Consider the following 11907-nt stretch of genomic DNA (forward strand, 5'->3'; position numbering starts at 1 on the left):
CTTTGGTAAAATTATGAGAGACTCCTTTGGAATTTAATTAGACATCAACCTTTTAGACCCTCAAACTATACCACCAAGATCTGCCACGAAATGCAATATGCAAACAATCAGTCTCTTTCACGAATTACAATCCTATATTCAATCCAAACAAACTTTAATTACAATTTTCACATTAAGATTAACATATATATTAAATAATGTTTAAATTGGGGATCTTGACGATACCCTAAATTAGTTTACTTTTATTTACAAACAGTCATAAACCCTAAACCCTAATCATATAAACCCTAATCATCAAATCATTAATATTCAATTAATTCCAAATGTTGGACAATCCCACATTCCAGACAAGTAGCTCTGATCTGAATGACTAACTTCATCGAAACTCGTCGATCCCTTGACGTTCAGATAAGTGTCTAACTGACTAAGATTGCTCAACGCATCTTTAATGACCGTCTTATCATTAGGGAACGAGTCTAGACAAGAAATAATGTTGTTGTCAATGGTTGTCGGGATCATTTGTTGTTGTTGTTGTTGATGATGATGATGTTCGATCGATGAAGAAGACAACGACGTTTGGGTTTTTGCATGCACGCTCAGTGCTTGCATGTCATTGAAGCTTGGTTTTTGGGTGGACAACATGGTGGAGAAGCAGGGCACTTGCTCGTCGGAGCTCGGTCGGATTTGGTAGGAGATTGTGTAAGGATCCATCAACGGTGGTAGAGATGATGAGCTTGTGTCGTCCGAACAGATTCCCATGCTTCTAGGGTTGGTGGTTGTGGTTGTTTCTCTGGTTTTGTGGAGCACTCGACATAAGACCCAATCTTCCTACATAGGTTCCGAAACATTGGGAAAAATAATATATATAATATCATCAAATGTAAACAACAATTTGATGTAAATGTAAGAACAAAAATTAAACAAATACATTTTAAAATTAAATAACTTAATTCAATCTAATCCTAATTCCATCCATATTATGTCTATATATTTTACTAATAATTGATTAAATTGATTTTCTATTAGGGTGACAAATAACAAGTAGGCTATAGACTATAGCCCATAGATAAAAGCAATTCACGTAGAGATTTGACTTTGTAATCATATTTTTATGCTCAATAGATTTTATATTGCAACATATCCCAAGATTCGTGCGAAAATTCAAGGACCTTTTAGGGGAAAAATGATAAATACATATATTATTTAAAGATAATGGATTAGAATAGCACCATCTAAAAAATATTTCATTTTCTTCATAAAATTATAATTTTATAGGTTTGATTCTTTTAATATATTCAAAATTATAATTCAATTCATATATAGTAATTTAATATAATTTAATATCATCATTTCAAAAATATTATCAGTTAATTTAAATAACTAATATTTTTAATCATTTCGATTAAAAATACTTACATGGATTTTTTTCTTAACGCTCACAGCCCTGATATTCATGATGCTCGAATTCGAGACATCAAAGAATAATTACAATATTTTTTTACCACTAAAATTGTTTGATTTGTACAAAATAATCATTTTGCTTCATTGTTCTAACATATATGTATAAAATCCTTTTAAGATTATTAGATGAGAAGAAATCAGATATTAAAACTAACAGTAGAAAATGAAAATATATTCACTAGAAAAAAAATAATAAAGTAATCTCAATCTTTAATTTATCCTCATCCAACTATCATAAAAGAATGTAAAACTAAAATATTTACACTATGTATAAGTGGATTATATATATATATATATAGAGAGAGAGAGAGAGAGAGAGATTACCCTGAGAGTGGAAATGTTGGGAGGTGAAAAGGGATCTTCAAGCCTGAATTCATGCATAACCCAATCAGTTTTAGTGCCATTGGGAGCCCTGCCCTTGTAGAACACCAACGTTTTCCTCATCCCAGCAAGCTTGCCCTTGCTAAGGACTGCCCTATCTTTCCCCGTTGCCTTCCAATACCCACTGCACGTTGCCCTATTTGTCCTCACCCCCGTTGCATATTTCCTATCTCTTTTGCTGTAAAAATACCACTCCTTCCCTCCCACTGCTGCCCTTTCTGCCATAGATTTTTTAACGAATAAGACCCGAGTCCGGATCGACAAAAATCGAATATATTAAAATTTTAATCTTATCTTTATTAAACTATACTTTTAAGAATGCTTACATGAATCAACTTAACTGAAATTACCTACAAATACCTCATAAACAATACCCCCATTGGTCAAAGTGGAAAAACAATACCCAAAACATATCTTTAATTCTTTATCCTTTTTTATCCTTTTTTTTAATTGTTGAAAATTAAATATTCTTTTTAGATAAGTATGCTGATGGGGGTGTTGAAATAATTGGGAAGACTGATTAGGGTTTATGAACACGTGGCAGTCCAGATTTAGAAGCATCAAAGAGTTTGTTCACTGACCACCAGCCGTGACATAAAAACAGGTGACCCAATCAAAATAATTTGCGGTCAATTCCTGTCCCTTAATGTTGAATTATTGGAGATGATAATTGTAATTTGCCTAAAAGACAAACGGGTTGCTTTGCTTACACGTGTGGTATATGTGAAAATGTAGGAATTATTGAATATTTATAAATATTTAAAAAAAAATTAATCCCCACCACTGTCTTTTTATATTCGTATAAAATTTTAAATAAATAAATATATATATATATAAATTGTTTATTTTTATTAATTATCTCAGTCACTTTCACAGCTTTTAGGTTTTAGCAATGCCAAGGCTGTCAATTTCAATAAAAAGATGTAGAATATGAAAATTTGTTGATTATATTATTAAATATATATATATATATATATATATGTGTGTGTGTATACATATTTATAATAATTTGTGTATATCAAAATTTTCAGGTGACATACATAGCAACCACCCCAGTTGATTTAGTTATATATATAAGATTTTGTAGAATTTAGTAAAGAGTAATTTAAAAAAATATATAATTTTAAATACACGGTCTAATTTAAATATATTTTTTAAAATTTTGAATTGAATGAATTATATTTTCATATATTATAATCTATGATCGTTGGAATATATCGACAAAAATATAAGGTGCATTTGAAGGCTAAGTATCTTATATCAGCATCAAGTTCAATATCGAAATCCTAACTATTTTTTTTCTGTGAGGAAAAATGAAAAATTATTCAAAATTAGATATAAAATCCAATATCAATAAGTTAAGTGATGTCATTTGTTATTATACTACGTGTTTAATAGTCAAATATTATTAATTTTACTTGATAATTGTAAGTCATTAATATACTTTCACGATATGATATCTTTAATAAGAAAACAATGTAGAAAATGCGTAAAAACGAAACAAATGTCTTTCAACAAATGTATTTCAAACTATCGTTTTTCACGAATATATTTCTAAATTATTTTTTGAATTGTCTTTGTGCCTGACATTACAAACGTTATCACTTTAGGTTCTTGGGCCGTCAATGACGTTAATTTTCTCTGTTAAGTGAGACGTATCACAATCTAGTAATTTTAAAAATTTAATATAAAATATATATATATATAAAAAAAAAACACATAAATTTTGAAATAATCCCAAAACTTTGAAAACATTCGTTTCAACCCCTAAACTCACGCTGACCGCCTCCCTTTGCTGTCGACGAAGCTCCACCATATCTGACCTCCCCCATTGACCAAAACCTCTATGAAATCGTGATCGGTTGACGATCGATCAACGAAAAATCGATGTTTCATTCCCCGTGAACCCTATGATGAAAATTATGATCCCATGCGATTCCAACATCCAATCGACGACAACTACGACATATGACTAGGAGGATGGCAGGGACTACATCGATGACAGTGGTCGTGACTAGAAAGAGTTGCGGTGGTGGGTTAGGGTTAGGATTTGGGGGTTTACGATTTTTAGACCTTTTATAATTTAAGAGAAATTATGGTTTTTTATTAATATTATAATATTTTTAATAATTTAAAAAAAAAATCCAAATTTTCAAATTGTGACAAATGTCACTAACGTAGGAAATTAACATTGTTTACGACATAAATACCTAAAGTGATAACATTTGTAATGTTAGACATCGAGATCATTCAAAAAATAATTCAAGTAACTATTCATAAAAAAAACTATATAATTGGACATTTATTTTATATTTAAGCCTATCTAATTCAACATAAACAAAATCCTAAAAATTATAAAAATATTTTTTTTCTCAAAAGAATTAAACACTTTCCCACCACAAAATGGGAAAGATTCACATCATAAATATCTTAAATATATTTATCCATTTGACTCGGTCTAGTTGCTATTACCTTTTCCACAAGCAAATTATGCAAACAAAAACAATCTTTCATCTCTCTCCTTAAGGACGAAGCAAAGATTTAGAACCCAGAAACCGAAAACACAAGAACACGAAGGTTAACCGATCAACTGATCCATACAATCATTTTTAAAAGATAATATTTAATGAATCTGAAATTCGAATCCAAAAAACTCACGAGTTCAATAGAAAAATCATATACATATGTAGAATACATACCGGGAATATCCCATGGCTCGCACTTGTTGAGGTCGACTTCGATCATGAGCTGCAAGGTATCGATCGAAGCTACCTTCTTCATCAAGTAATCGCAGACGAGTTCTTCGTCTCGAGGGTGGAACCTGAACCCCGGTGGCAACTTGGCCTCCACCAAGCTTATGTTGCTCATTCTTTTAGGGTTTGATATAATTCAACAGAAGAAACTCGGAAACAAGAGTGTTTACTGCATCGAAAATCGAAGGTTTCTTCGGGAGGAAAACAATGGCTCTTGCAGCTATGGAAAAGGCAAAGAGAAGAAAGGAAGAGGGGATAAATAGAGAAGGGAAGAGAACGTTAAGGTGGAGGATTATTAAAATCGACTTGGTAAAACTAAAATGGACCCTAATGCATAGCATATATGTAGGTTTTATTATATATGTATTAACATACTTTTTTTTTTAATATTTATATTTATATTCATTTAAAATATTCGTATTATATTTATGTTAATTTTTATATCATGTTTTAATTATTTGTGATATTACACAATCTTAAGTAAATGTGTTGAAGATAGACTTAGTAATTAGTTTATTAGTATTTTGTATAAATTATTATATCATATAATCGTATTTAAATTATTTATGTTAGTTTCATATTATATTTTAATTATGTCGTTTAATATGTCATGTATAATATTATTGGATGAAGTCAAAGTTTTTAATTTTATAATTTCAAAGAGCTACTCACAAAAAAGGGTAAAGTATGCATTTAGTACTTAAACTATCAGTTTTGGTCCATTTTAGTACCTAAACTTTCATTTTTTCAATATCATGCCAAACATTTAGTTTTTGTTTCAATTTAGTATCCACCGTCAAAAACTTAACGTGTTTAGTAAATAAACTATCAGTTTTGGTCTGTTTTAGTACCTAAGTTTTCAATTTGTTTCAAAAATTAACGTTAAATTTTGAACATGGGTACTAAAATGAAACAAAAAATAAAATTTAGGTATGATTTTAAAAAAATTGAAAATTTAGGTACTAAAATAGACTCAAATTGATAGTTCGTGTACTAAACAAGTAATTTACCCAAAACCTTCAAAGATTCTCCCCAACACTTGCTAACTCGTAAGGACCTATTCCCCCCCCCCCCTTATAACTCAATTTTTGTATCAATAACAGTAGATTCATTTGACTCTAATTAATCCTGTTTATTTAAGTATTTCAAATCTATCAAACTCAATAATTCATTTATCAATGAGCAAGTCGATCGGTTGATAAAATTGTCCATCTCTGTTCTATTATATTCACTTAGGCCATTAATTTTAGACCAATTAAGAACACTCCATTTCCTTTCTCTTATGGACGAAGTCAGGATTCTAGTTCGAGGGGGATAAAAGTATAATTAACAATAGAAAATAGTGGACAAAATCAAAATAAACTAAAATTTAAAGATGTACATAAGTATTTTGTTCCTATATTTTTCAATGATAAAAAATTCGGGATAGCCCCGAGCTCTGTGTAGTTTCGTCACCGCTTCTTTTAGAATCTCACTTTTCACTCTCCGGTCTCTTTTAAGTAAGATTATAATTAAATATAGAATTTATAAAAAAAATCATTTATCTATATTATTTTAACATATATTACCGATAATAATCATATTTATATAAACTTTGGTAAATTAATTTGTATCATACAATTAATTTGTATCATACAATTAATTTCCAACATGAATTAACCTTCGCATGAAATAATTGACCCAAAACAGTTCACCCAATACCCAAATTTCCATATCCAAGTGGAGGAATATGAACGGTCCACGTGAGCAAATGATAAGTTAATTAGTAGTAGTTAATGGTGAAAACAACTGCTCCAACTCCAAGGATAAGTTAAGCAGGCGCCGACACTTCGCAACAAAACTCGGTCAGAATTCAAGTCCTTAACGAACTCTTCCACCAATAATTGTCTGATTTGTCGCACTAAAACAACCGAAAGTGAATGCTCCATTTCACTTCATTAAGGAAACAAAGTAAATTAAGTTCAAAGAATGTCTTTATGATATATCATTACAATACGTAATTTAAATTAAGGTTATCTACGTGATTACTTTCGTTTATGTTTGGTCTATTTTTTTTATTGAATTAAAAAAACATAATATTTAATCACTTTCGTTTTTATTTAATTAAGAAGTGGTCATTAAATGTTATCTGTCGTTAGATTTTTAACGGAATACATACGTGTCACAATGAAAATATAAATTTTAAAGGGTAAACTACACAAGTTGTCAATAATATTTCAATAAACTTTTTTTTTCTTCACTGAAATTTAAAATTAATAATTTGGTCACTAAATCTTTAAATAGTTCTATATGATTCTTCTATTATCTCTCTCACTCACTCATCTATCAAAAGTGGGCTGCAGAAATTTGATGAAGTATTTCATACCGATGAAGATGAGAATTCAAGGATGAGAAAGTTCGAAAAAATTTCAATTCGAAGGTTTATTTTCTTTATTTCCTTTTCATGGCTTTTTATTTTTCTGTGCATTCTTCGACTCTTAATGCGCGGTGTGGAGTAAGAGGAGTGAAGAAACAGCTTAAGGGGACACATATCACAAAACGGTATCGGCCGATTTGTTGTTTTAAAAGCTTCATTTGAAAAATAAAAATTTATTAAATTATTAGCAACCATTCGTGTGATTCACCCTTTTTTTAATTTTATATATTTACTATGTCGCATCAACAATCCGTTAAAACAATTAACCCTCAATACTACATCTTAATTAAATAAAAACGAAAGCAACCACGTGTTATATTTTTTGAAATCGACGAAAAAAAATGGATAAAGCATAAATGATGAACATAATCAATCATGTACGTAATCCTTTTAAATTAATTAATTAAGTACATGTTAGTAATGTATATAGTAAGAGATTTGGCCCAACTGAAGTCTAAATCTAATTGAAATCTAATTGACCCATGCAAAGTGAACATTGTCGAAACTGTTGAATGGTGGAAGGAACAAGATAACAACTAGAAAGACAGGTGTTTAAGTAGACAAACAGATTGGGCAAACCAGATGACGTGTTGGGGTCCTTAATTTTAAAGCAATTGCAAAAATATGCCCACTTGCTTATTTCATAACCAAATGACTCCAATCTTATCTTGTATTATTTGTAGAGATTGTCAACTAACCCACCAATCGAAGTTTATCTCAAATATATATTACGTCAAAATATTAGGATGTGACTGATAATTGTACCACGACATTCTACCGTGGCCTGGCCCAAAATTAGAAAAATTTGTTATTACTCTTTTTTAATAAAAGGGTAAAGTACATAAATGGTCCCCCAACTATAGAATACTACTTTCTTAAGTCCATCGACTATTAAAAGTTATAAAATGATCATTCGACTATATAATGTTGCTTTGTCAAATCCCTCGACTATTAAAAGTTACAAAATGGTCACCCGACTATTCATTATGTTCCAAACTCGTCAATTCCCGTTAAAAATTAACGGTTGCTTAAGCTGGACGTTAAAATGATTACTAAGATATGATAGTCGTTTGAGATTCTATAATCAGGTTTTATCATATCAAGGTCAACAAATTAACATTCAGCTCATAATATCATCCATTTTTTAATGGAAAATGACGAGTTTAGAACATAATGAATTATCGGGTTACTATTTGTAACTTTTAATAGTCGAGGGACTTAACAAAACAACACTCTATAGTTAGAGGATGAATTTGTAATTTTTAATAATTGAGAGACTTAATAAAGCAACATCCTAGAGTCGGGTGACCATTTCTCTTCTTTACCCTTAATAAAATGATAATATTATTATTATTTGGATAAGTAAAGAGCTTTATCTATCCAAGTAAGCAATATGTTGATAGTTATATCCAACAAAATTTAGGCTCAGCCCATTTTTTTCATTTTTAAGTATCGAACAGAGAACATATTATATCCCTTAATTTATAATAAATAATTAATAACTTTACATTATAAAAAAGGCTTAATTCCCAAACTATCCCTTTGTGCCAAATAAGTGTCTACGGTTTTTTTGTCCATCCGGGTGCCTAACGTTATAAACGTTACCCTTTTAGGTGTCCAGGTCGCCAACGTCGTTAGTTTTCCCTGTTAAGTGACACGTGTCAACACCTGGTAATTTAAAAAAAATTATATAAAATTAAAAAACATAAAACTTGAAATAACCCTTAAACTTTGAAAACTTTCATTTCAACCCCTAAACCCACGTCGATTGCCGCCCTTTACCGACCACCCAGCCTCCCCTCCCCCAGTGACCATAACCCCTATGAAATCTTGACTGGTTGACGATTAATCGACCACAGATCGACGTTTTAAATCTCACGAACCCTATGATGAAAATCGTGATCCCATGCGATTTCAACGGTGAATCGACGACAATTAAGACGGCATATAACTAGGGTGATGTCAAAAACTACGTTGGTGATGACGGTGGTGGCCAGAGAAGGCGCCGCCGGCGGATTAAGGTTAGGATTTAGTATTTTGGGATGTTTTATAATATAAGAAATGTTAGGTTTTTTTATAAACATAATAATATTTTTTATAAAAAATAAATTTTAAAATTACCAGATGTTGACACGTGACACTTAACGGGAAAAACTAACGGCGTTGACGACCTGGACACTTAAAAGGGTAACGTTTGTAACGTTAGGCACCAGGATGGATAAAAAAAACCATAGACACTTATTTGGCAAAAAAGACAGAGTTTGGGCACTTATTTGGGCATTAAGCCTATAAAAAAAATAAAACCAGAAAGACAAAACTCAAATAGATTAATTATGTAGGTCACTTTCGCTGTTTATCTTAATATTTTTTAGGGTAAACTACATGTTTGGTACTTGAACTATCACTTTTATTCCGTTTTAGTACCTAACTTTCAATTTTTTTTAATAAACTATGCCTAACGTTTACTTTTTATTTCATTTTAGTACCTATTTTTTTATTAAGTTAAGGTGGATTATACAATAGTATCTCTTCTGATTACGTTCAATCACCTTTGCAGTCGATTGTGCTCGAACACGTGACTTCTAAAAACAACAACAATTCCTTTAAACATCGAGATAAATTGGTTCGTGTTTATGCGTAAAATACCCTCTAAAAGTATTAAAACTAACTGACTGGGACAGGATTATTATTAAAATAGTAATATAATTCAAAATTTAAAATTCATAATAGAACAAAAGGAAGATAGGGACATAACAAGGCAACAATGAAACAGTGATAAATTTGGAAACATCCACCTCCTTCCCTCCAATTTTCCATCTTCAACGAGACAATGATTTTGAGGTGAACGATCTTTCTATGAATTGCACCACCAAATGGCTTTCATTACTTTTCTAGTAATGTTCAGAATGAAAAGGAAAAAAAAGGTCAGATAAATTTCACACTTGACTTTATTGCAACTGCATTCACAATAAATGCTTATTCATTTTTCACTTATTAATTGATTGCTTAAAATCAAGGGTAAATTATGAGTTTAGTACCTAAACTGTTAATTTTATCCGTTTTAGTATCTAAACTTTCAAAATTTTCAAATTCATATTTAAAGTTTAGTTTTTGTTTCATTTTAGAACCCCATTCAAAATTTAACGTTGAGTTTTGAATTTTTTTGAAAGTTTAGGTACTAAAACGGACTCAAACTAATAGTTTAGGTGTTAAACGCGTTAAGTTTTTAATGATGGGGTACGAAAATGAAAAAAAAAAACTAAACGTTAGGTATGGTTTTGAAAAAATTGGAAATTTAGATAGTAAAACGGACCAAAATTGATAATTTAGATACTAAATGCATAGTTTACCATATTTTTTATTTATTATATTAATATCTAAATTTTTAACTTTTTTTTAACAGAAGTCACTAATTTTATTAAAAGAAAAATACTTAGAATTACAGACTATTTACAACTAGGAATGGAAAACGGACGAGTCGGGTGCGGATATCCCCTCCCCTATCTTCATACCCACCTAATATTTTCAAATCCACCACCCGCCCACCACCCATGATGGGTTACATTTTTCAAATCCACACCCACCCACGAGGGTACATTCTCAAATACATCCTCACACTCACTACCCAACTGAAGACGTACCCAGCTAGACCCGCCTGACAACAACCTTAAGTTATACATAAGCAACAAACATAAAACAAATACGTCTATTAAGAAGCATAATATTAGTCTCTAAAATTATACCTAATATTTGGTTAAATTATAAGTTATATGTTATACAATATTAAGATTTATAAATTAGTCTCTAAAATTATACCTAAATTCATAATGATCCAAAGTTTAATGGATATTTAGTGGGCAGGCGGATGCGGGGTGGGTAAGGTCTCAAACCCATCACCCGCCCACTACCCACGACAGATATCATTTTCTAAATCCACACCCGTCCACTACCCACTAGAATTATATACATCCCCGCCCCAATTGGATCGGGTAAGGTGTGGAATCCATAAAATTGTTCCCGTTTGTCATCCCTATTTACAACTATAAAAGTAAACTAAACACATAATTAGAATATTTTTTATAACCCATTAACAAGATAAATTTTTCATTTAAGATCATACATTACCATATAAAGAAAAGGTTAAAAGCTCAACCAAGATATTCCAACAAAAATTATAAAAGATTTAATATTTCATTGTATGTGCTAATTTATAATAATGTATACAATAAGGTGATTTAAAATTTTGTTTTAATGTAATTTTTACTTTTATTTACCAGAGAAAATGGTTGAATTCTTTTAAAAAGTGTGGCAGATAATTTTACTTCAAACGGTTTTAAGTTTTCCCAAACAATAATCATAAAAAATGAAGGAAACGAAGCACAATGTCACGAGAAGAAGAAAGGGTGTGAAATATATTTAGGGAAAAGAAGCAGCATTGCTTATCTAAACAAGAAAACGTTCAAAAGGGCAAAATTCAAGAGAAGATAACAACTTTCACGTGTAAGCAAACTTTTCGAATTTTGCGTCATATTCTTATTAGAAAAAGTTCAAAAGTATACGAACGTGTATTTTACTATTAAAAGTTATGAAATGGTCAATTGATTGTAGAATATTATTTTGTTGAGACACTCGACTATTAAAAGTTATCAAATGATCATCTGACTACTCATATGTTCCAAACTTGTCATTTTTGTTGAAAATTGACGACAATCTGAGATGAATGTTAACCTGTTGACTGTGATATGATAAAATTTGATCCTAAAATCTCAAATGACTATGATATCTCAGTTAACAAGTTAACATTCAGCTCAAATGTAATCACTTTTTAATGAAAAGTGACGAGTTTGGAACATATAAATAGTTAGATGACTATTAGTCAAGGGGCTCAATAAAGCA

General features: G+C 30.5%; 1 protein-coding gene across 1 annotated transcript; it reads right to left on the minus strand.

Moving 5' to 3' along the window:
- Positions 1-302: 302 nt before the first annotated feature.
- LOC120176124 (NAC domain-containing protein 21/22-like) lies at positions 303-4866 on the minus strand. Its single transcript, XM_039182623.1, has 3 exons — positions 4542-4866; positions 1786-2060; positions 303-828 (listed from the first exon to the last, which is right to left on the minus strand). The coding sequence occupies exons 1-3, from the start codon at positions 4708-4710 to the stop codon at positions 310-312; spliced, it is 963 nt and encodes a 320-aa protein (XP_039038554.1). The 5' UTR covers positions 4711-4866; the 3' UTR covers positions 303-309.
- Positions 4867-11907: the final 7041 nt, after the last annotated feature.

This window comes from Hibiscus syriacus, unplaced genomic scaffold (genome assembly GCF_006381635.1).
Source record: "Hibiscus syriacus cultivar Baekdansim isolate YM2019G1 unplaced genomic scaffold, ASM638163v2 tig00112226_pilon, whole genome shotgun sequence".
NCBI classification, from domain to species: domain Eukaryota; kingdom Viridiplantae; phylum Streptophyta; class Magnoliopsida; order Malvales; family Malvaceae; genus Hibiscus; species Hibiscus syriacus.